The sequence below is a fragment of the Vombatus ursinus genome, unplaced genomic scaffold, assembly GCF_900497805.2.
Source record: "Vombatus ursinus unplaced genomic scaffold, bare-nosed wombat genome assembly UNPS02014768.1, whole genome shotgun sequence".
NCBI classification, from domain to species: Eukaryota; Metazoa; Chordata; class Mammalia; order Diprotodontia; family Vombatidae; genus Vombatus; species Vombatus ursinus.
The window spans coordinates 36,727,710-36,748,193 of record NW_020954546.1 but is presented as its reverse complement, the minus strand read 5'-3'; the positions used below and the strand labels follow the sequence as shown (position 1 = coordinate 36,748,193).

Below are 20,484 nucleotides of genomic sequence, written 5' to 3'. Positions count from 1 at the left end.
TGGAAGCTGATAGGATCACTGAGTGAGATAATATGGAGGGAGGAAAGATGGCAATGGAACCCACGGAAGCTGATAGGATCACTGAGTGAGATAATATGGAGGGAGGAAAAGGTGTATAGGTATCAGGGAAGGATGCATTACACAGGGCAAGATCAAAGATTAGATTGTGGGGATGACTACATGGGAAATCTGCTTTGGAGGAGAGAAAGGGATGGTATCAAGGGGAGACCTTGGCAGGGGCAACAAGAAAGTCCACCTCTTCATCGGAGTCAGGTGTGAAGGAGATGGTAAAGAAAAATGCTTGATTGAGGTGAGAAGGGAGGAAGAGGAAGTTCTTGGTTAATAACCTGGGTTTTTTTGGAGAAGTATGAGGCAAGGTCCTCGGTATAGAGAGCAGAGACAGGATTTAATGGAGAGATCTGAGAAGGCATGAAAAGTTTTGGCAGTCATTGTGGTAGGGAGATAACAAATCAGTCAGGGAGGTATAAACAGATTGTGTTTCTGCAATGAACGCCCAGTCAAGATCACATAAAACATAAACTTGTAGGGTTCCATTCAGCAAGGTTTTGTGAATTTTCTCCAATAAAGATTGCAGGTATGACAAATTTGTTCCTGGATCTGAGAGAGCAGCTATTTCTTTTTCATTTTGCATTCTGATAATGGTTTTCCACATCCTGTAACCATGACAAAATATCAGTCAAAGGTTGCAAGACCACATCAGAGCTTGGTCTACTTGGCTTCTGCTCCTACTCTGAATCACTTGTTCTGTGTGGCTGCTGACAGTTTCTCCCTCCTTGAAGGGGTTGGTTGGCTTCTCTTCCAACGTGTGCAAGGCACTGCCACCAGTGACCAGCCACTTTTGTCTCACATATTTATTCAGGTCAGGTAAAGTCCAAAGCAGGGTGTCCTCAGACTAGATATTCTGATCAGCAAAGCGCACAGCTAGACCACTGAGGCAGGCTGGGAGAGAACTGTCACTCATCGTCCTATTCCAATGTCTATGTGGTTGTGCTACCATATAGAATTTCTACCTCAGAGCCTTTTAACGGCTAGCACCAGGTTCACTTTTAAATATTCCTTTGCTTTTCCTTTCTAGTATTTCTGACCCAATCATCCTCCCATTCTCCACATCCTACCACCAAAAGGGAACGATTCCTTGGTATGGACTATAAGTCTGGTCCTTGCATCTGTGGGACTTAGCTATTTGAAAATGTGGTAGGAGTGTATCAAGATACATTTGGGTGACTTTTCAGATAACATAATAGGAAAAGTCACAATGAAAAAAGATCAGTCTATCTGAATCTGTACTCTTTATAGCTACTTTCAAATGGAGGAGACGGAGCCTAAAAACCTTACTGTATTTGCAAGGTTCACTTAACATTTTTCTTTTCCTCCTCTCCCCAACCATACCCCTTGCCCATATCTTCAGGTGATGAAACATGTCCTCTTACCCTGGAACTGGGATGATGAGAAATTCCTGCCAGGGCTAGACATATGGCCTAATGTAACTGGGAACAAACAATAGTCCAAATATGGCTTTTAAGTCAGCTGATCATTTGCATGTGAGGTAACCCCACTCACAAGGATACAGGAAGACCAACTAGGAGCTTGAAATGAATTCCCTTTATCAAGGGGTCAAAGCATGTGGCCCATTGGAAGGGGTAAGGACGTATATACTCAGCCCCATCAACCCCAATACACTTGACGCATTGCGGAATTAAAGTAAAGACTTGTAAATGTGTGCATTGCTTTATTTCCATTTTGAAGGGAAGAAAGCATTTTCTCTACTTACAGACTTCAGAGATGGGAGGATCTGATCATCAGCCCAAATCAATTGGGTGAGTGAAAGCTGAGCAAGTACATTGCTTTCTTCTGCGGTGTAATACAATAATGTCTCCTGTGGTGGATGAAAGATGAAATGACTTAGGAAACAAAGGTCTGATCTCCCAAGTACATTACTTTATTAAACAATGCATGGCATTGCCCAACAAATTGGGACTAGATCTCCTCAACTTAGACCTGGACTCTGAATACAGGGGAAGGCAAACTTTTATACATTAAAAACAATTAATCAAATAAGGTTGATTAATTAAAAGGAAATGATAGAACAATAGGTAACCTAATTTCTAATTGGAAGAAAGATTAGGGTCTTCCCAAGAAAAGAATGAATAGGTATAATTCCCTGAATTCAGAAGAAGAGGTGTCCCACTCCCCTCAAGCGTCTGTAAACAATTAAAGGAACATGGAAACAATAAGTGATTGATCAATTGGGGTAGGGAGATAGTGGGAAGTGCCTGGAAGATAACTAACATAGGAAGTCAGGAAACCTGATTTCCTCATTCCCAGAATTAACAAAAGAGAGGACAAAAGGGAATCTGGTGAAGAGAGGTGAGGGAAGATGGTAGGTCAAGATAAAGGGGGGAAATGCAATGAGGGAGATATGAGAAAAAAATGGGAAATTTTGGGTGAGGAAGCAGAAAGCTAAAGAGATGACAGGTAGACTGGGAAGAATGATAGGAGTGGCAAGGGGAAAAATATGGCAATGTCAAAGAAAAGAAGGGGCTGTCTACACTGAGTTAAAAACTTCAGAGCTATTAGCAACACATATTTCATGCAATTGCAAAGTAAAGTCTCAGACCAGTCCCTTCATCCCAACAATGATAGGTATTTGAAAAATTTTAAGTAACAAAGATAATTTCATAAGTTTTTAAGAGCAACTTTATTTTTGGTTAGGCATTTACACTGTAAAGTTATTATTTGTAAAGACCACAATTTCTATCTTAATTTTTTATCTTATTAAGTAGGGTGGTAAATCAAAGATTCTTTCGTCACGTTACGCCAGGACCCAAAGCAGTTTTGAGGACTCAAGGAAGAGACATAAAGAACTGCAGATCACTAGAAGAGTGGTTCTCAAAGTGTGGTCCAGGGACTCGTAGGGATGGCAGAACCACTTTCAGGGGATGGGTCCCAAAGGGCTAAACTATTTCAATAACATTAAGATGTTTTAATGTCTAATATGATAAATATTGAGCAATATAACCCATTCAAGCAAAAGCTTTGGAGGGGTGAGTCCGCAATAACTTTTAAGAGTGGAAAGGGATCCTGAGATCAAAAAGTTTGAGAATTATTGCTCTACAACAGGCCATATGTTGTGCAGGCCCGTTCTAGAGCAACAATTTTAGCTTCTTGTTACATTGTCAGAAAAAATAACATCTGACTCTAACTTTTTATTATTCCTACTTTTCTGCTCGTGCATAGGCAATGAAGCTTAATCTAGTTTGTGGTGTTGAGATTCTTAACTTTTACCTTAGCTACAACATTGAGGCTTTTTCAATATTATAGTATAATACTAAAGAAAAGACATTAATTTTGCTTTTTCAGGAATAATGGATGACTTAACAGCAACACCCATCATCAGGCCCAGAAAATGGTCTCTAAGATGGTACAGAGTACAGCTATCCACCATATGTAAGACTGCTGCTGTCATCGTAGGTAATACAGGAAGCTTTCTGATATGCAGAAACAATTCCTATGTGAGCACAGAAGGAAGGACAGGTGTAGGTATTAATGCTGCCTTCACCACCTCTTAGTGCTGTAGTCCAAGTTCCTTTTGACTTAGTGAGGAGTCATCACGAATACTGATATGTAAAATGTGTACTCTGTAAAAATATTGTATGTAAAAAGTAAAATAATTTTATACAATCCTTAATAAAATTAATCAAATTTTCTCCTTTAACTCAGAGAACTCTAAGAAAATCTCAACAAAGCGTGTGCTATATTTCATTTTACAATTCTCATCTCCTTCCCAACTTATTGCTTGAAATACATTTTCTGCATGAAATTAGAATTTAAAGGATACAGCTCAAAAGAAATTCCTAAGTAGCTAGGGATCTAGTTTCTACTTCAATTCAAAACCTTACTTTTGAAAAGTAATGTTCCTCAGAACCCTTGGCAGAGGAGGGCTTTTCATTTATCCTCCCAACTCCCTCTTCTTCCAACCCCTCATCACAGTCATAAAGTATTGAAATACAGGGTGTCTAAATAGTCCTGGTGCAGTTTTAAGCTATTAATGCTTTACACTGCACTAAATTTTTTTTTGGGGGGGGGAAGGGGGCTGGGGGAGGACATCTTATCTATATCTTACCATGTTAGTCCTTCCCAATTTCTAACCAATCATATTTTCTTCCATCCATGATTTTAGCCTTTCTATTTTCTGTACTCCCCCAAACTATGAAAAGAGCTGTTAACCCCATAACTGGGTCTTTACTGTGGAAGCTGAGATCCTATTTATTGATAAATTCGGGCTCCACCAATAAATCGATCGTGCTCGTAACTTTGTGCCTCAGTCTCCCTTAATTTTTTAACTGCTACAACAATAGATATTTGTATATACAAATATGCGTGTATTCTCATAGGCATCTAGGGCTATCTAGAGGTATATGTGCGTATGTATGGTTGCAAAACTAAGACGTCACTGGAGGCGGAGTGGGCAGTTAGCTTCCTCCGCACAGACCGGGGGACCCCAGGAGCCAGAGGCTTTCGGACAGCCCCGAGCGGAAGGAGATTCCTCCTCGAGCACCAGAGCGGCCGATCGCCTGCCACCTTCCCGGGGGTTAGGGGATATCGTGGTCTCACCCCACTAGATAAAGCTGGCCACGCCGCATCCGCAGCACAGGAGCACAGGAGATCACAGACCCTGAGTCCGCCAACGAACCCCTCCCCTGAGGAAAGAGTGAATTCCCCCTTCCGGGAGAACGCCGCGCCAGCCCCTACTTCCTCCTTCCGGGAGTTCTCGGCGAACCAATCACAGCCCCGCGCAGACACAGGCGCAACGTGCGCAGTCTCTCCCCTCCCCCCTCACATCCGGTGCTGTGCATTCTGGGAAGCCGAGCCTCCGGGTTCTGGCAAATCCCTCGCTGTTCCTTGGTTGTTCCGCGGGTGGGCGAATACGAGTTTGGCTTAGCTCGAGGGAGAGAGTGTTTCAGGGGTCCGTTGTGAGTCGGGCGGGAGGCCAGGCTGAGTCCGACTTCGGGCCTGCTTCGTTCCTCTTCTCGGGCCCCTGTTGATAAGGGCTGCGAGCCTGGGCGGTTCCAGCCTGCCCCTCCCCCCTCCAGCTGACAGCTCAAGTGCGGCTGTTTGTGAAACCGTAAAACACAAACGAGAAACGTGGTCGTAGTAAGAAAAAAATTGTCTACGTCAAATAAGGATCAATTTCTCGAGCTTGCTTCCGTTGAATGGCCCCATGGTGTAATGGTTAGCACTCTGGACTTTGAATCCAGCGATCTGAGTTCGAATCTCGGTGGGACCTTCTAAATTTTTCACTAATTTGATTTTACAGCTTTAGGCCGTTCATGTGACGTATTTTGTAGAACTCTCCTAATGACAGAAGGAAACATTAAAAAAAATTCTCTGATTCTTATTTCTCCCTTAGAGGAATACACCTCACTACTATAGAAACTAATCCAAACCTTTAAACAAACAGACGAGGTGGCCGAGTGGTTAAGGCGATGGACTGCTAATCCATTGTGCTCTGCACGCGTGGGTTCGAATCCCATCCTCGTCGGATTCTCTTGCCTAATAAAGGCGTAGATTTTAATCCTTTCCCTTTGGGGAAAATTTGCATGAGCTCTTTCCTTGCCGGAAAATAATAATTTCAGGTTAATCCAAGAAAAACCTGCCTAAAGTGATTTCCAGTAGCTGTGGGTCTCTCTCTAAGAAATGAAATTCGGCAGAGGCTCCCTCGTTTTGTACAACAAGCTATTCTATACTTTTTAATTCAGTGATGAAGGTAGGCACCTGCGCCCTCTTGGTGACAAATTCTCTGGCCTTGGTCAACCAGTTATACACTTTATTAAGCACTTACCGTGCTAGCAGCTGGAGGAGATAAAAAGGTGTACAGTTTAGCAAAGCCTGAATCCTTGCTTTCATGGAGCCAATACTGATTGCTCCCTCTTCTCCGGCAAAATTTACGTTCCCAGAATTTGCTGTGGGGTTTTCTGACTTCAAATGTTTGGTGCCTTCGGCATGTATCTTCATCTGTAACAATGTATCCATTTTCTGTTCAAAATGCATTGCTCTAATCCCCCTCTCTTGCATCCCTTCTTTCCTGACGTCTCATAGCAAACACGGTACTTGAAAGAACTTTGAGGCCGGGAGCAAATTTAGAAATAGATTCCTTGTTTCAGAAATATATAAATTGAATCAGAGGGACGTCCAAAGAAGAACTGGCCATTCCTACCCTCGCTCTTTTTAGAAAGAGGGAAGCTATCAACCTCAAGTCAGCAGAATCACCACATTGAGAGAAGTGGGACCAAAGCTCACTCTTTTTTAAAGTTGTGCCCAAAATTACACCTCGTAGTCGGCAGGATTCGAACCTGCGCGGGGAAACCCCAATGGATTTCAAGTCCATCGCCTTAACCACTCGGCCACGACTACTGCGTGCTTCTGGGTATCTCATGAATGTTTCATTTCTTCATTTCCTTTCAAGTTAACAGTTCAGTATCTTGTTCATAGTTGAACACATTAAATTTAGTGTTTGATAATAGGCACCTAATACATATTATTTAACTAAAAACACGAATGAATAACTGAATACCTGAATAGATTATTCTAAAGTTTTAATAAAAACTGTATTAGCAAGGTAGGTGAATGGTTAAGGTGATGAATTCGAAAGGCGTATGTAAGTTTAAGTTGTACCAACTTGAGGTCTTTTCTGTGTGTGTGTGTGTGTATACATATCTCCATATATATGTGTGAAGAGTTAGTGCCCTTTTGAAAAAAATACATGTGATTTTTGAGTCCTGTGTAGTAGAATAACTATAACCTAACAACTGGTTTTTTGAAGGCTTTTTTTTTAACCAGTTCAATTAAAGGGGATGATCTTCCTCAGTCAAGCAGACCTGACTTTACCAAGTACTTTGGAAAAGAACTAGTTGTACTTTTACATATCTTTCCACTGAACTCCCCAAAAAGTTTCTATTTGTCCCTGAGGTCTTGGGTCCTTTCTGAGGCCCAGAATGGAAAAGTGAATGGCTTCTAAACACCCAGGGTTCAATGCCTACTAGATTCAAAGTTTCGTGAGGGTCCAGATATGTCATTTCCTTTTTGCATTTTCTTTGGTTCCTAGCACAAGTATGTGCATGTATGTCTGTATTATATACATGTTGTTGAGGTTAGAGTTGGGAAAGCTGTTTCAGGTGTGAAAGAATTCACTTAGATGATTTTCTCTTAACCAATGGGAGCTTTATTATGTGTGATTAGCAAGGAGCTAAACAAAGACCCCTATATAGGAAAAGATCCAGGCTTATATAGACAGAAAGCAATACAACCTTTACGATGATGATGTTATTTTAGGGTTTCTTATGGGGGTTGAAGATTAGAGACAGGATAAGAACAAAGAAGATGAGAAAGATGGTTGCTTACAAGATAAGGAAAAATTGTTGTGACACAGGATGAGGAAGATGAATGACAGGATCAGGAAGACAAAGGCAATTCTTTTGGTACAAGTTGTATAGTATTTCACGATAAGGGGAAATGAATTTGAGAACCCCACAAGCTCCAGGATCTCAAGTTACAGGATGGTCTAGAGAATGAATCTCAAATCCCCTCAGGGGGCCTCGGACAGTAACTTTTAATATTATTTTTAATCCTAGGGCACCCTTTGTGCCCATATCAATATGAATTTATGAGTAAAACTGATGAATGAATGAATGTATGTGGCTGTGTGAAGTATTCTCTCCCCAGATCCCCACCTCAACATTATCTTGAGAAACTTTGTAATTTCTACAAAAATACAGAAACATACATCGGTTCCAAAAGCCCTCTACTCTTCGTCACATACAGGTACCCCCAGCTTGAGCTAGGAGGCCCATTTGTGGCCCTTTAACCCTGGAGCAAGATAAAGATATATCATTCCCCAATCTAGCCTAAGAAGATTTCTTGGTTTCTCCAGGGTCACCCCACTTTTTCTGGAACTTTATACTCTCAACTTTTCTTCACCTTATCTCCTCTCTATTTCGTTGATCATCTTAAACACACAGACTAATTCACCTCAAAGACAAAATAAGAATTATCCTCACCCTTAGTGGACACATCAGTTAACAGTGATGATAATTGAAGTTTATAAGTGCAACATTTAAGTGATAAAAGTTGGTGATATATTTCTTTTTAAAATTCAGTTTTATTTTACTTTAAGGTCCGGATTCTCTTGCACTTCCCTTCCCATCCCCCAACCTTAACCCCCATTGAGGAAGCCAGAAAAGCAAAACCTGTAACAAAACAAACAAAACCAAACAAATTTTGGCTCTGGCCAAAAAACACATCAAAGGAACAAATTAAAGTTTCAATCTGCACACTGAATCCATCACATCTCTATGTGGAAGCGGGTAGCATGTTGTGGTTTTGTTTTGTTTTTTTTAACGATACATTTCAAGGAGAAATGCTACAGGTGTCAGACAGACCATCCTTTCTCCCTTGGTTAATGTTAGGCTTCCTCTGACTCATTTGCCTTTTCATTTTCTTCTTTCCATTATGAAGATAAATAGCATATATATTTTTTAAAATGTAAAATTGAATAGCTCTTCAAAAATTTAAAAGCCATTCTCGCCTAGCAGAGGATGGTTTCGATCCATCGACCTCTGGGTTATGGGCCCAGCACGCTTCCGCTGCGCCACTCTGCTGACAACGAGTGGAGCTGGCTTTTTATTCGTCCAATTGACCGTTTCATCTCCATAAATGTGGCAATCATTTCTCCCCATTTTCGTCTTTTTTCTGAGGATTCTCTTCTCAAACCCAGAGGAAACCTTCCTGCTGTATCTCCCAATCCCGAACCATCCTACTCCACCAGTGAAGACAAGAACTGCCTCGCTCGCTCTGAACCTCCGACTACAATTTTACTATTTCTGTACAAATGCTAAAAGAGAAATGAAGTATTGCGTGTGTATATGCCTATGTGAATTCTACCAGTGAGCGTTCCCACATTTTCCAGTCAATGGAAAGATGATTAATAATAATTTAAATATACAGCGCCTTATAACTCTCCTTTCCTCCCCATGCATATGTTGAACGCTGGGCTATGTAACACTAGAAGCAATTTAGTTTCGTTTCTAGTGTGTATTTTACGTTAGCTGCAACCTTAAGAAAAAGTCATCGGGTTTTGGGGGTTCTTGTCCTAAGCTTCACAAGCAAAATAAGGAAGAGCACAGAACTTTTCCTGAAAACAAGCTCTGAAAATGCTTTGCCTAAGTCCAAAAGAAAAAAGAGGACGAGGTCTCCATGAAGGGATAGGCAGCCTAGCTGGACGAGTTAGGGTTTGCACACCCGCAGCGTCAGAGCCGGAACAGACCCGGAATGAGAACTCCGGAAGTCTAGTTCCCGCCCGCGCTGTTTCAGTTCCCAAACAGGTCGGCTCAGTGGATATATAAAGGAGTGCTGCCCGCTGGAAGCTACACTGTTCGGTGGTGCTTAACTCATCATGTCTGGTCGTGGCAAGGGAGGCAAGGGGTTGGGCAAAGGAGGTGCCAAGCGGCACAGGAAGGTGCTCCGGGATAACATCCAGGGCATCACCAAGCCCGCCATCCGTCGTCTGGCTCGGCGCGGCGGCGTCAAGCGTATCTCGGGGCTCATCTACGAGGAGACCCGCGGCGTGCTGAAGGTGTTCCTGGAGAACGTGATCCGGGACGCCGTCACCTACACCGAGCACGCCAAGAGGAAGACGGTCACTGCCATGGACGTGGTCTACGCGCTCAAGCGCCAGGGCCGGACCCTCTACGGCTTCGGCGGTTAAGTTCAGCTGCGATTTGCCAGCCTGCCAAGAAAAACCAAAGGCCCTTTTCAGGGCCCCTCAAACTTTTCGTTTAAAAGGGCCGTAACCAGTCTCTTTTGCAAGGATTAAAAACCTTTCCTAGGTTTAGCTTAAACGAGATACATGTAAGACTTTTATTTGACTTGCTTTTTAAATTTCAGTACTTAAGAATTGCTTTTACATCCTTTGTCTCTGCAAATAGTTACAGAGCTTCTATATAAAGCAGAAAAAATCTTTCCTGTTCTTAGTGAAATATTCTGGCGGGCTCACCCAAGGTCAGTTGGCCGGGGGTAGACTGGAAGCAAAAGGACACAATTAAGTTCCTTGGCGGGAAAATTGGTGAAACAATCGCTAAATGACTAACTTCCGGGCCCGGTCAGAGAATTCAAACCAGAGTAATAGACTTTATAAACTCGATTTTCCAAATTTACTGAGTTTTTAGTTTCATTTCTGTCCTGTAGGCTTAGTCTATCAGACCAGTTTAGGTACTGGTTACCAGGAGGTTTACCCGAGGGGGAAAGACTAGGTATTTTTACTGGATCGGTTACTTTATACATAGTAAAATACTTTTAAATTCCCGCACTAACTTGGGTTCCCTTAACTTTAAATGTGTGGTTCTTTGTAGGTTTTCTTTACGTAGATAGGCTGCGTGTGTCAAAGTAGTAATTGGATTAGATAATGTTGAAGTCACTTCCATTTCTAAATTTTTGTGGTTGTGAATATTATCAAGAGGTACCCTGATTAGTAAGATGTGGTTTTCAGGAATATGGTTATCCCTGGAAGAATTCCTCTTCCCTCATTAAAAGAAGGATAATAAGATTTTTTAGATTTTATAGATTGCTCCCTTTCCATCCTGGATTAGAATTTACTCAGGAAGAACAACCTTTACAATTTTCTTTCAGATCTCTCAATATGTACACAAAGCACAGTAGGATAGTGCTATGCACACAGCAAATGACACTATTGAATAGAAAACTACTTTCCTAATGGTTCCTTGAAATTTTTGTTTTCAGAATTCTCCCTTTTTATAGAGATTTCTCTATATGGTGAAGCTCAAACTCCCAGTTTGTTGAACTATGGGGATTTAACAATTGAAATCAATTCAATAAGCATTTCTTAAATGCTTACTTTGTTCAAGTTCTCAAGGCCTAAGTTCAAGGAGTTTCCAATTTACTGAAGAAAATCATTTGATCATAATTTAGAGCTGGAAGGAATCTTAAGCCATCATCTATTCCAAACTTCTCATTTTAGAAATGAGAAAGTGAAGGCCAAAAAATTGGATTGACTTTCCCAAAGTCAAGAAGATAGAAAATGGGAGATCAGGATTTTGAATGAGTCCTCTACTTCCAAAGCCAGTAGACTTTCTACTGTTCTATAGTGTCCCCTGCAAGACATTCAACGCCCCCCCAACTACAAAATAGATACAACATAAATGCAAAGCAATTTGGGGCTGAGAGAAAAGCCAAGGTACTAATAACTAGAAAGGTCTCTTGAAGATTTGTCCTTTGAAGAAACTTAAGAGTCTCAAGAGGTGAAGGTGAGGAGAGAGGTCTTTCCAGAGGTACAGAACCTGTGACAGTTGTAATGGATAAATAGCCTGGTGTAGAGGATAAGAGTGGACTTGGATGTCCAAAGGATACATGGAGAAGAGCAAATGAATGGTTCAGTGTGACTGGGGAAGGGAGAAAGGGTATTCTTGTATGTATATGGTGCAAAGTGCCATAGCTATGTGCTATGTGCCAGGCACTGTGCTAAGTTACAAATGTTACCTCATGTAATCTGACTGAAATGTACAGAGCTTGAAGTGGAGAGTAATTTCTAGTCGACCTGGAAAAGAAGTCTGGATCTATTCTAGACTGTGAAGGGCTTTAAATTCCAAACAATAGGGGCAGCTCGGTGGTGAAGTTGATAAAAGCTCAGGCCTTGGAGTCAGGAGGACCTAAATTCAAAATTAACCTTACTAGCTGTGTGACCTGGGCAAGTCATTTAACCCCAAAAGCCTCAAAAAAAAAAAAATTCCAAACAAGCCACTTTGTATTTCAATCTTAGAGGCTATCAGGAGTCACTGAAATTTCAAAAACATGGGACTGGAATGATCAAAGTTCCAATATAAAAGATGCAGGAATGGTAGATGGATCAGACTTTTCTTATTTGGGCCTGAAGTCTCCATTATATAAATGGGATGAAACCTCTTATAGCTAATTTCATCCTTGGTTAATTTATCCTCTGAGCACTGTGGGAGGAGAGGCATAGTTCTCCCTCAGAACTGATAGCTCAGTGCTTTAAAAAAAAAAAAAAAGGCAAAACAGTGTTTAGTGCCATCTGCCTTTTAGTGACCTCTCAAGGCAGACTGGTGACCTAATTGTCAAGATTGTCAGAATTCTGCTGCTACTCCTGAGTTCAGGGTCTCCTTAGCCATACCACTTGTCTCCTTTCTCTCCCACTCCAGTCATGTCCCATAGTTTGCTTCCTATTCTGACAGTCTTTTTGATCCTTCTGTACTTGCCTTATGATCCACCTTACTGATTCAAGATGCCCTAATATGTGAAGTTAAACAAAAGCCATATGGAAAACAGGCTTTAGTGTTTGGAGGCTGGCTTGAAAGAGTTGAGAGTTTCAAACAGTGAACAAACTTCAGGGCATCTGTGTTCCTTTCATTGTTGCTATTCAGTATCCTCAGCTCTGGGACTATACAGATAAGAAATATCTAAAAGTTTCCTGTCTCTTTGCAGGGAATAATAATGTTTCAAGGTCTGTCATGGAGTGAGCCACACTCTCTCCCTTTATATTTTCTCTTCTTCCTCTTCACAACCAATTATAATGCTCAAAGATCCTAAAAAGTAGATTTTCGAATGGAGATACCAGATAATATCCCACCAGACATTGTCCCAAAATCCCTCTGAAGCAAGGAAAAGTCACCAGGACTTAGAAGCTAGGATTCTTTCTACAGATGAGTGAATGACTTAGAAGCCACTGTGTTGTCATCCAGTGAACTAAATGCACATGTTATCCTTCATGAGGCTGGGGTCACCAGCTGGCCTAGGACTTGGGAACTCTAGAGGTCAGATAATAATACATTTAAGTAAACGCTAAACCATTCAAGTCAACAAGCACTTATTAAGTTCCTATTGTATGCCAGGTACTACTCTAAACACTGGTGATGAGGAGGGAAAAGGCAAAAACACATAGTCTCTACTCTCAAGGAACTCCTGTTCTTCTGGGAGAGACAACATGCAAAAAAAAACTATGTACATATAACATATATACATATATACATACATATATATAGTGTAGATGGGAGGTAATATCAGAGAAAGGCACTAATAGTGGACTGGGGGGTGACAGGGCAGGATGGGAAAGGCCTCTTGCAGGAGACAGGATTTGAGCTAAGTGTTTACAAAATCCATGAAGTCCAGGAGGTAGAAATGAGAAGGGAGGATATCTTGGGCATGGGGTACAATCAGTGAAAAAATTAGTCAGGAGATGGAGTGTCCTGTAGGAGAAAAAGTAAGGAAGCCAGGCCAATGTCATTGTACCAAGAATCCTTGGAAGGTAATACATTGTAAGAAGACCATAAAGATAGGAAGTGGCTAGAGTGAGGAACTTTAAAAACCATAGATTTTCTATGTGATCTTGGAGGCAAAAGGAAGTCACTGTAGTTTACAGGTTAGGAAGGTGACATAGTCAGAAAGAAGATCATTAACAGCTGTGTGGAGAATGGACAGGAATGACAGATTAGGCAGAGCAATCAACTACCTGGCTGATACAATAATCGGGAAGAGAGGTGATGAGGGCACATCCTGAAAAAAGAGATTGTGAAGGTAGAAATCACGAGAATTGACAACACATTAGCTATGTGGGGTGAGTTGGAGTGAAGCTTTGAGGTTGACGTTGAACTAACAACAATGTTAGTCTCACCATCTATGGCCCTGTTGTTTGTGACCCCAAACAGCTTTCAATCAATTTGCCTTTAGATACATTAATTCTGTGCAAGGACTCTCTTTTATTCCTCTGATATGGCTGATGGTTTATCATCACTCATACCCACACACACATTCCACACACACACAAAAACCAACTGATTTAGAAAACAGTTGCTGCTAAATGATGGAGATAATTAGTGGGCAGGTTAATATAACCAATCACCTTTCCTGCCCTTGTGAACCTCTATACAAAGTCACTTGTCTATCTCTGCTGTAGACTATCTCCACCTATGATTTTAATCCTTCCCCTTCTCAAACGCCTTGCCAGCCAGTGAGAAAGATGCACACACATACAGGACTATTAAATCAATGGCCATTATTTTCATCCAAATTCTGGCCGCTTAGGCTGTACAAAGCCTAGTCCTTAAATTTGACCTCATTTAAGTGGACCATATTAAATGCCACCCTACATTCATTGTGTTAGTTTCACTTCTGTTGACTTGGAATTTGACTTTGTGTTTGCTGTAAAAAATAGATATATTTGAAAATATATTGAAATAGATATATTTATGTTATGCTTGAAAATATCCAATAATTTGTACCATTACTTTACATCCTCCCTAACAGGATCACATGCCTTATAGTGGGGAAACTGTCTCAAAAACTTAAAAATAATGAAGAATAATGCTTTTGTGATATTGTTTTATTAAAGAGAAACCAACTTGAATTTAGCTTAGTCTCAGCTGGTCACCTAGATTTCCCAAAGCAAGACTCAAACAGAACAGACTTGGTACAGACCTCCTTGACAGGAAACCTGACCTTTGTATTTATTAAGCTATTTATTTATCTATCTATTTATTTATCCATAGCAGCATAGCATAATGAAAAGTTGGCATTTACACGCCAGCTTTGCTGTCTTGGATGATTTACTGAGCCATTCTAAGCCTCAATTTTTTTAGTTGTAAAAATAGGAAAGTAAGACTTGAACTACTACCTGAAATAGTTTTTGTGACAAAAGCACTTTGTAAACTTTAAATTTCTTTATATCCTATTATAGCTAAGTGAAAATGTGGTTTTGAGGCATACAGAGTGTGCTAGGCACTATGGCAGATTAAAAAAATGAATCATATTGTCCCTGACAACAATAATAATAATATCACAAATTTACATAGCCCTAAGAATGGCTATCAGCAGAATTCCAGTATCTCTAAATGTTGTCGTTGTGATCTGCTCTCCCCTGCCTTAACTTTACCTTCTTCTTTGTTTATTCTTTTATGAAGCATTTTTGTGTGCTTAGCAGAATGCTAAGCAGAACCTGGGGTCATAAAGACAAAACGAATAGTCTTTATCCTTTAGGAGCTTACATTCTACTTGGGGATGCCACATTCATACAGCAAAAATAATTGCAAGATAATTTGGAGAGGGAGACAGCAATAAGGGAATGAAGAGAGACACAGGAGGTAGTCAGCTTAGGTGAGCCCTGAAGGAAGCCAAGGATTCTAAACTCAACACAAACTGGTCAACAGCCATGACGTTCTGGAGGGAATGCAGAGCTGAACACATAGGCCAGGTTGGTGGGAATACAGAGAACTTGAAGGGGAATGTTGTTTAACGTCTGGAAAGGTAGATTAGAATCACACTGTGGAGAGCTTCAGCTGTCCAGATGAGGAGATTCTATTTCCCTCAAAAGGCAGTAGGAAAGTACCAAAGATTTTGAGGATATAAGCAGGTTTGTTTGTATGTTGGGACACTATCTGGGCAGCTCAGTGGAAAATTGGTTACAGAGGGGAGATTGGTGGTAAAAAGACCAATTAGGAGGATATTTTAATAGCCCTCCCTAAACTTGCTGCTTCTCCTGGCTTCATTATAAATACATCTTCTATCACTATTCACCAGGTCTTCCATTTTCACAACCTCCTTCTCTCTGGTATCACCCATATAAGTTACTAAGTTCTAGCCATAACACACCTGCAGATCTTATGTCATCCAGTAGCTTTGCTTCAGCTGCAGTGAAGCAAAAAGCGAGATAGATTTGGTGAAGGAGTAGCCACGTCCAAACCCCACCACTGCCACTGTGTGCCCTTTGTTGGGCTACTGTTCTCTGGGCCATGGGTTCTTCATCTGTAAAAATGAAGAGGTTGAACCATGTGACCCCTAGGTAAATTGATGATTCTATAAGCCTAGTTCAAATCCTCAGAGCAGGCCTTCATTAACACTCCAGTTGAACTATTTAAAGGGTCACCCTTTGAACAAGCCATTTCTAGAAGCCATCCCTATATCTACAAAGTGAAGGGATTTATGTATATGAACTAATTGCTTTGGATAAATGGAAAACATATTAAGTGTTCACTATGCATGGAGCACTATGCTAAGTGCTGGAAATACAAACAGAATATTGAGCTAGCCCACTGTTCTCAAAGAACTCACATTCAACAAATATAGGAAGGTTCAGTTGAAGGTCTGGGGGTCCTTAGGGTACATTGGCAAATCACATGGCAATGCATAGGGAATTAAACAGCATAGTGGCAGGTGAGATAGTAAGGCTTGGTGGCCTGCCATCTTACCAGGAGGATTATATGTGGTACCTCCCTGCTCATCCATGTCCACTCAGGAAAAAAAAAGGAAGAACTGGAGGGACCATGCTGAATTTAGGGAGTTGGTCTGAAGAATGGAATGGAACAGGGACTCTGTGTCCCTTCCTGCAGAGGTCAGGATAAAGTTGGTCAGCATACAGCCAGGAGGGGGGAAAGGGAAGGAGTAACTGGCAGGAAGTTTGGGGGAAAGGGCTGCCCAGAGTGCCAGGTCTGCCAGATGGCATCTTAGCCCTGCCCAAGGTTGCAAAGGAGCAGGAGGGGCAGCACACCAGCTCAAATCCCTGGACTTCAGGTGTGGTATTCCTTCTGCTGTATTAAGCCTATGAACAGATCTTTCTGCTATCTTTCTTTGTCATGCCCACCCTCTACAAATCATCTTTCATACCACTGATAGGATAATATTTCTTACACATGGATTTAGTCATGTCATACCTTTTCTCAAAAATCTTCAACTGCCTGCTATTTTCCATTGACAACAGCCTTGCCTTAACAAGGCAATAACAGACAATTGTAAAGTCTTTTGCAATCTGTTCCATGGTGACAATGGAATGCCTTCCCCCATCTCCAACTTTGGAATCAGACAGACCCAGGTTCAAATCTTGCCTCTGATGCTTGCTGCTTGTGGGATCTCAGTTTCCTGGTCTATAAAATGATATATTTGGAATAGACGGCCTCCCAAGTCCCTTCTAGGCCTACAATTATCATACTCTTCTGGGCATCTCATATTACTTCCTGGCAATGAATACATATGACAGCGAATGTATGAGTTATATTTCCAGAGACTAATATTTTGTGCTTCCTCAGCTTTGTTCATAGAGGGAGATATAATGAAATCACTTAGACAGACTTGGAGAATCTGACTTGATTCTCAGCTCTGAAATTTATTAGCTGTGTGACCATTGGCAAATAATTTCTCTGAATTTCAGTTTCCTCATCTGTAAAATGGAGGTAATAACACTTACATCACAGGTTTGATCAAAAGAAATAACATTTAAATCATTCTGCAAACCTCAAAGTGCTATCAAAAAAAAAGTGCTAGCTATTAATATGAACACTCCTCTAATAGGTCAATATAAAAAAACAGAAAGTGAAACTAGCTTGCTGTCATAACCTGTATCTCCTCTCTCACTCCTCCAAGTTTTATTTTTCTTGAGCTGTACCTTCTCTAAGCTAGGTGGTGCAGTGGACAGAATTGTAGATTAAGAGTCAGGGAAACTGGAATTAAATCTGACCTGAGATACTTATGAGCATCCTTTAATCTGTCTGCCTCAGTTCTCTCATCTGGAAAAGGGGGCGAATAATAGCATCTACCTTCCATGGCTACTATGAGGATAACATGAGATTATATTTGTAAAAATGCTTTACAAATCTGAAAAAAAAATCCTATAAATATTATGAACTCCATAAATTATAGAATCTTTCCATATTTATGTTGGTTCTCAAGTAACAAAAGTATTCTTTTCATGGTTACCGCCCAAACCCTGGGCAAGTCAAAGCCTTTCTTATTTATGCATTGTTGATAGAGAATGAATTCATGGAGGGATTTTGTAATAAGAAGGTAATTTAATGATTGTTCTGAGAGCTGTTGGGGATCTGAAAGACCTGAGTTCTAGTTCCTGATGTCATCCACCAGCTGTATGGCCTGGAGCAAATCCAAGGGCCTTAATTTCTTTATCCTTAAAATGAGAAAGTTGGATGAATTTGCTTTTCTTGTCCTTTTCAGCCCTAAAATTTCACAATTTCAATAAACACTAGCAGGTATTTGGGGGGGGATTTTTTTTTTTTTGCTTTCATCCCACCCCCACCACACTAGGACGGTTTTGCGTGAGTAGGTTGAGGTTCACAGTTCACAATTATATAAACCTTAGAGGCTCTGGAATCAGTGTTATGTTGGTAATACGTTGGTAACTATTTCAATAGAATTAGTTTCCTTTGAAATCCTATGTATTTAATTTCAAGCACTTAAAAACGTTCTGGTTTACATGAACTAATGCACAGTGAAGTGAACAGAACCAGGAGAATGTTGTACACAGTAACAGCAATATTGTTCCACGAAGAACTATGAATTCTCAGCAATACAATGATCCAAGACAATCCCGAAGGACTAATAATAAATCATACTATCCATCTCTAGAGAAAGAACTGATATTGTTTGAAGACAGACAGAAGCATGCTATTTTTCACTTTCTTTCATTTTTTCTTTTATTCGAGTCTTCTTGTACAAAATGACTAATAGGGAAATATTTTACATAATTGCACATGTATAACCCATATCTGATTGCTCAACGTCGGGGGGTGGGGCGGGAAGGGAGGGAAGAAGAAATAAAATTTGGAACTCAAAACTTTAAATAAAAATGTTTAAAAAAAATTTTTAAACCAGTTCTGAGAAGGGATTCACAGGCATCACCAGCCTGCCAAAGGAAGGGACCAGCGAACACAAGACACTAGAAAGGTTACGAACACCTAAACAATGGTCCGTAAGTTCCCTTCTAGATTTAACTCCATGATTTAGTGTGCAAAGTTTAAATCAAATAAACCAGCCCTTAGCGCCTATTTTGCCCTGAACTCCTCAGGCAGGGTATGGAAGACTTAGCTCTTACTTGTACCTGACTTTATTTACAGAATCTTCCAGCGAATTTTACCTGAAAAGATCTAAACCTCCCTTTTCTGAACCGAAATCAAACATCAGGAAAGGTTTCTTTCTTTGTTTCTTTGGTTTTTTCCAATTAGAGGAGACTCTATTCTTTAAGTATTTTAAAATGACGTATTCTTGAATATAGTGGGCGGGAAACAACCCCAAAGCCCTGGCCCCGCCCACGCTGTTTCAGTTCCCAAACAGGTCGGCTCAGTGGATATATAAGGGAGTGCTGCCCGCTAAGGGATACACTGTTCGGTAGTGCTTAGCAATCACCATGTCTGGTCGTGGCAAGGGAGGTAAGGGTCTGGGCAAAGGAGGTGCTAAGCGACACAGGAAGGTGCTCCGGGATAACATCCAGGGCATCACCAAGCCCGCCATCCGTCGTCTGGCTCGGCGCGGCGGCGTCAAGCGTATCTCGGGGCTCATCTATGAGGAGACCCGCGGCGTGCTGAAGGTGTTCCTGGAGAACGTGATCCGGGACGCCGTCACCTACACCGAGCACGCCAAGAGGAAGACGGTCACTGCCATGGACGTGGTCTACGCGCTCAAGCGCCAGGGCCGGACCCTCTACGGCTTCGGCGGCTAAGTCAGCAGCAATTTGCCAGCTTGCCAAGAAAAACCAAAGGCCCTTTTCAGGGCCCCCCTCCATTGTCTAATGGAGGAGCTGTAATCCACCTACCTGGTTTTTGTTCATAGTTCTATTCTATAATATAGCTTTTCACTCTGTTCGTGCTATTTTTAAAAAGCATTTTAGAAGATTGCACAAAATGAGGGGTTGGGTTTCTTCATAAGGAAACCCCGCTGCCTGTCCTTCAACAGTGCTGTGCCGCATAAAAGGATTTATTTTTTTCTCCCTCACGTTCACAGGCTCACAAAATGGAGTGCTGTCGTATGTTTCTCTAGGGAGGGCAGCCTGGGCGGAGAGGGTGCCAAAGATGTCGCGAGAATGGGAGGGAGGGGGTGGAAAGCGTAAGCCAATTGGAGTGTTCCCTCGGTAAATACCGGATCTCTTGTCCAATCAGAAAGGGAGTTTCTTATCCGGCACGGCTGAGGATCTTATGGCATCCTATAAAGCCTTCACCCATTTCCACGAAGTACTGGAAATTTTAAAAGCACCCATAGGTAGAAGGAAGGCAGCCAGAAAAGTGGAGGGTGGCCTTTGAAAAACAAACAAACAAACCCTGTAATTACTGGAGAAAGAGCTGTAGATCCTTTTTGTAGATCATTGGTGAGGGGTATTGATGAGAACAGGAGGATCCAACTGCTGCAGTCTGATGACCTTATGCACGTGCCTTAATTACCCCCTCTGTAGAAGCTGAGATACAGTCCATTCTGTATCAATTTCTGCGGCTTTAAGGATTATGAAAGATTTCGAGATTTGAAGATTTAGATGCCAAGAATTGACTGCCAAACCAAAAACCGGTGGAAAGCAGATTTTTCAATTAATTTATAAACATTAATGAGTCACTATACTGTCGAGCACTGTGCCCAGGGCTTGGTGGGATACAGAGAAAAAGCAAAATTAAT

At 41.3% G+C, this 20,484-nt stretch overlaps 1 protein-coding gene and 4 non-coding genes across 5 annotated transcripts; 3 read left to right on the top strand and 2 right to left on the bottom strand.

Annotated features, from left to right (window-relative positions):
* Nucleotides 1–5,236: 5,236 nt before the first annotated feature.
* TRNAQ-UUG lies at nt 5,237–5,308 on the top strand. Its single transcript has one exon. It is a non-coding gene; the product is annotated as a tRNA-Gln (tRNA).
* Nucleotides 5,309–5,481: 173 nt separating this feature from the next.
* Nucleotides 5,482–5,563, top strand: TRNAS-GCU. The gene has a single exon. It is a non-coding gene; the product is annotated as a tRNA-Ser (tRNA).
* A 790-nt stretch (nt 5,564–6,353) lies between these two features.
* On the bottom strand, nt 6,354–6,435 carry TRNAS-UGA. The gene has a single exon. It is a non-coding gene; the product is annotated as a tRNA-Ser (tRNA).
* Nucleotides 6,436–8,606: 2,171 nt separating this feature from the next.
* TRNAM-CAU lies at nt 8,607–8,678 on the bottom strand. Its single transcript has one exon. It is a non-coding gene; the product is annotated as a tRNA-Met (tRNA).
* A 788-nt stretch (nt 8,679–9,466) lies between these two features.
* LOC114042954 lies at nt 9,467–19,603 on the top strand. Its single transcript, XM_027861731.1, has 3 exons — nt 9,467–9,779; nt 18,893–18,897; nt 19,217–19,603. The coding sequence occupies exons 1-3, from the start codon at nt 9,473–9,475 to the stop codon at nt 19,541–19,543; spliced, it is 639 nt and encodes a 212-aa protein (XP_027717532.1). The 5' UTR covers nt 9,467–9,472; the 3' UTR covers nt 19,544–19,603.
* Nucleotides 19,604–20,484: the final 881 nt, after the last annotated feature.